The sequence below is a fragment of the Homarus americanus genome, unplaced genomic scaffold (genome assembly GCF_018991925.1).
Source record: "Homarus americanus isolate GMGI-L3 unplaced genomic scaffold, GMGI_Hamer_2.0 scaffold5589, whole genome shotgun sequence".
NCBI classification, from domain to species: Eukaryota; Metazoa; Arthropoda; class Malacostraca; order Decapoda; family Nephropidae; genus Homarus; species Homarus americanus.
Window position 1 is genome coordinate 1,912,030 of NW_024736650.1, and position 3,395 is coordinate 1,915,424.

Consider the following 3,395-nt stretch of genomic DNA (forward strand, 5'->3'; position numbering starts at 1 on the left):
AAAGTTCATTTCAATGAGAAGGTTGTTGTTGTTTGGCTTGAATAAGAAGATGAAACTGTGGAGTGGTCTTTGACAAGGTAACATGCATGTCATCTTTGACATCCAATCGATTTCGACTTTTCGTTTTGATAGAAACAAGCGCTGAAAACCCTGACTCACAAAGGTATGTAGTAGCAAACGGAATCAGAGCACCCATAGCTCGCTTTACCAGACAAGGGTAGGCTTGTGTCAACGCACACCAGAATTCTCCAAGGCTCTTCGAGTTGAATTCATTTCGTAACATTTCCTTTGTCTTCAGGTCAATGAGGACATCTTTGACAAGGTCTTCATCACTGATACAGTCTATGTCGGCAAGGAAAGGATTACGAATCCATGTTTCAACTTTAAGGTCACCTGAGCAGAAGTAACCTTTGAAAGAATTCTGCAGAGTATCCAGATGTCTGTAAAATAATGCCTGCAGAGAAATTGACAGGGCCTTGTCACTCTCGATTCCATCCTGCAGAAGCACTTCCTCTAACATTGGAAAGTTTGCATAGTTGTCTGCCTCCAACCTCCTCTTCCACAGTGGCAGCTTGGCCAGAAAAGCTTGCAGTCTTTCAGCAGCATCCATAATGGTGACTCCAGGGCGTTGAATCGCAAGATTCACCTCATTCATATGGCCAAAAATATCCACAAGTAGGCCAAGCCATGAATGAACTCCTCACTGTCAAACTGTTCTGAGAGTGGGCTTTCTTTTTCTCTCAAAAAAGTGAAACTTCTGCTCGAAGTTCAATCAAACGCTTCAAGATTTGTCCTCTCGAAAGCCAGCGAACTTCTGTGTGGTAGAGAAGAACTTCATATTCTGCTCCCATTTTTTTAACAAACCTCTTGTAAACGCGATGGTTCACAGCCCTGGCTCTGATGAAGTTGACGACTTTCACGCCAGTAGACAAGACTTCTTTCAGAATTGCTGGCAGAGTCTTTGACGCCAATGCATGCCGACATAGAAAACAATGGGTCACGATGACCTGAGGAGCTTCTTTCTTCACCAAAGCAGCAAAACCAGATGTGTTGCCAAGCATCGCAGGTGCTCCGTCTGTGCACAGAGTACCAAGATTTTTCTTCCAGTCGAAGCTTTGCTTGGCAAAGAAACTATTCACTATTTCTAAGATGTCGATGGCCTTTGTAGTTTCCAAAAGGGGCTCACAAAATAGGAATTCTTCTTTGATAGCGTCAGCATGCATATAACGGACGAAAACCAGGAGCTGGCTGCACTGAGAGACGTCAGTAGTTTCATCCAGTTGCATGTTGAACGGGAATGGCGTAGCTGCCAATTCTTCCATTAATTGCTTCAGAATATTAGAAAAAATGTCAACAATTCTAGAGTGGATGACATCATTTGACAAAGGCAATGCTGCAATTTTCTTCCTCTGCTCCAAGCCACAAACCAGCTCGACCATTTCCAGGGCACATGGCTTTACCAAGGTCTCTCCAATCGTATGTGGCTTCTTTTGCTTGGCAATGCGATAAGCAACCTTGTAGGATGCTTCAAGACAAGGCTTTTGTGTTGGGGCAAATCCAAGTTTTGGTAAAGTTCCAGCTTTCTCAAATCGAGCCTTCTTTGCACGAAATAGATCAACACTGTCCGATGCATTTTCAGGATGGACAGACGTGAGGTGCTCCTTCAGCTTTGTTGGCTTCATGCTTCTATTGGCAAGAACCTTGCCACACTGCGGCTTTTGTGTCCCCTTACGTTCAGCGATGAAAGTAAAACCAAAGGATAAGTAAGCTTCGTTGTACTTCCTTTTCTTTGACATTTCCAAATTGAGCTAGGACTGCAAAACAGAAAAATGTTATGTAATTTATAGGGAAAGCAGTAACTAATGAACACAAATTAATAAGCACGACAGATCGACCGACAGAAAGACAGATCGACAGATAGACAGGCAGACAGACAGACCGACTGACGGACAAGCCTTCACAGACAGACAGAGAGACAGACAGATAACCCTATTTTTAGTAGCATTATTACGGATTTCTCAAGGTTCCCCTCAGAATATATATGAATGATACTGACTGATGACTTCGTGTTTTCCTACCCTACTGACGCACCCAGACCCTAACTTTATCCATTCTCTCTCTATTTATGCATCCCTACTCTAACTACGTGCACCCAGTCCCTAACTTTGACCAATATATAATAACAGACTTGTTGTAAATAATGGATAAAACAAATAAATACAACGCACCAACCGTTCTTGGTTTTTCACAACACTCGCACGCGCCTTTCTCCATATGCACCCACATACGCACAAACACATATTCACACACTGTACACCCATCACTCTTCAGCCACACTCTGAAATTGTGGTCAGAAGGCGGTCGGAGGTCTTCAACCTCGGCTGTCACAGCTGTAGTAATAATAACTAATGCCCTCTTTCACTACCTTCACCAAAAACATAACCATAGGTAATTGAATATATTTCGGAAAAAGTATGTATTTGAAGATACTATGGCCCTCAGTTAAGCCTTACCAGTATATGGGAAGATTCCCAAGCCGTGATAAACCGTGGAAAATGAGAAATAAGCACTTAATGTGGAGTGGCTCAAGATAGCGGTTGTGCAGACGATGACCTTCTTGCCCTGGTCTTTTTCAGCAATATCGCCTTTAACACATGGAATTCTGCACTTTTCGAAGCTTTGGAGGAGTCTCGAAGCAAGTTTCCTGGTGGGAATTATTAGCTAGTGCTGTACTCAAAATATCGAAACTTCGAGATCTCTCCAGAGCTTCAAAAGGGTGGTATTCCTGAAACAAGATCAGGGCAAGAAGGTCATCGTAAACGGCGTCGTACACCCAACGACTGTTCTTGCAATTGGCCCAGAGAACGATGCTACCAATTTAAATGGTAAACATGGGCCACTAGAGACGCTTAGAGGTCAGGGCTATAAGCAGTGGCAGGGTACATTTTCTTTAATTTCTTTCAATGGGAAACCATTCTAGAAGTCAAAACCTGACGACGATGACGATTGTAAGTTACCTGACCGTGTACAGTAGCATCCCATGCCACCCTACAGATTTACTGGTTTTCTTCAGTAACCAAAAATACATACATAACATCTGGTATATATTGACAAAACTAGAACAACTTAATATAAAAATATAGTGAATATAAATATTAAATTTTTATCTGACCTTCACGGACCCCCTGAAGCCCATCCATGGACCCCTGGACCCCAGGTTAAGAACCCCTGTCGAGTTGAACATCAGTTTACTTGCACATACATGTAATCCACATAAAAGATATTAGTTATGTTGATTGAGTGTGTAATAACGACAGTAAATGCACCAATTACCAAGACAGACAGATGACTACATGAACCAGAGCCTCTTAATTCATAAGCAACACCAAATATGT

The 3,395-nt window shown here is 42.4% G+C and overlaps 1 protein-coding gene across 1 annotated transcript; it reads right to left on the bottom strand.

Annotated features, from left to right (window-relative positions):
* Positions 1-740: 740 nt before the first annotated feature.
* On the bottom strand, positions 741-1,796 carry LOC121872222 (protein ZBED8-like). Its single transcript, XM_042374889.1, has one exon. It carries the CDS (start codon positions 1,794-1,796, stop codon positions 741-743), a length of 1,056 nt encoding a protein of 351 aa, XP_042230823.1.
* Between the last annotated feature and the right edge of the window lie 1,599 nt (positions 1,797-3,395).

What these genes read in the sequence shown, in the direction of transcription:
- LOC121872222 (XM_042374889.1), bottom strand. Translation starts at nt 1,796, where the DNA reads ATGTCAAAGAAAAGGAAGTACAACGAAGCTTACTTATCCTTTGGTTTT.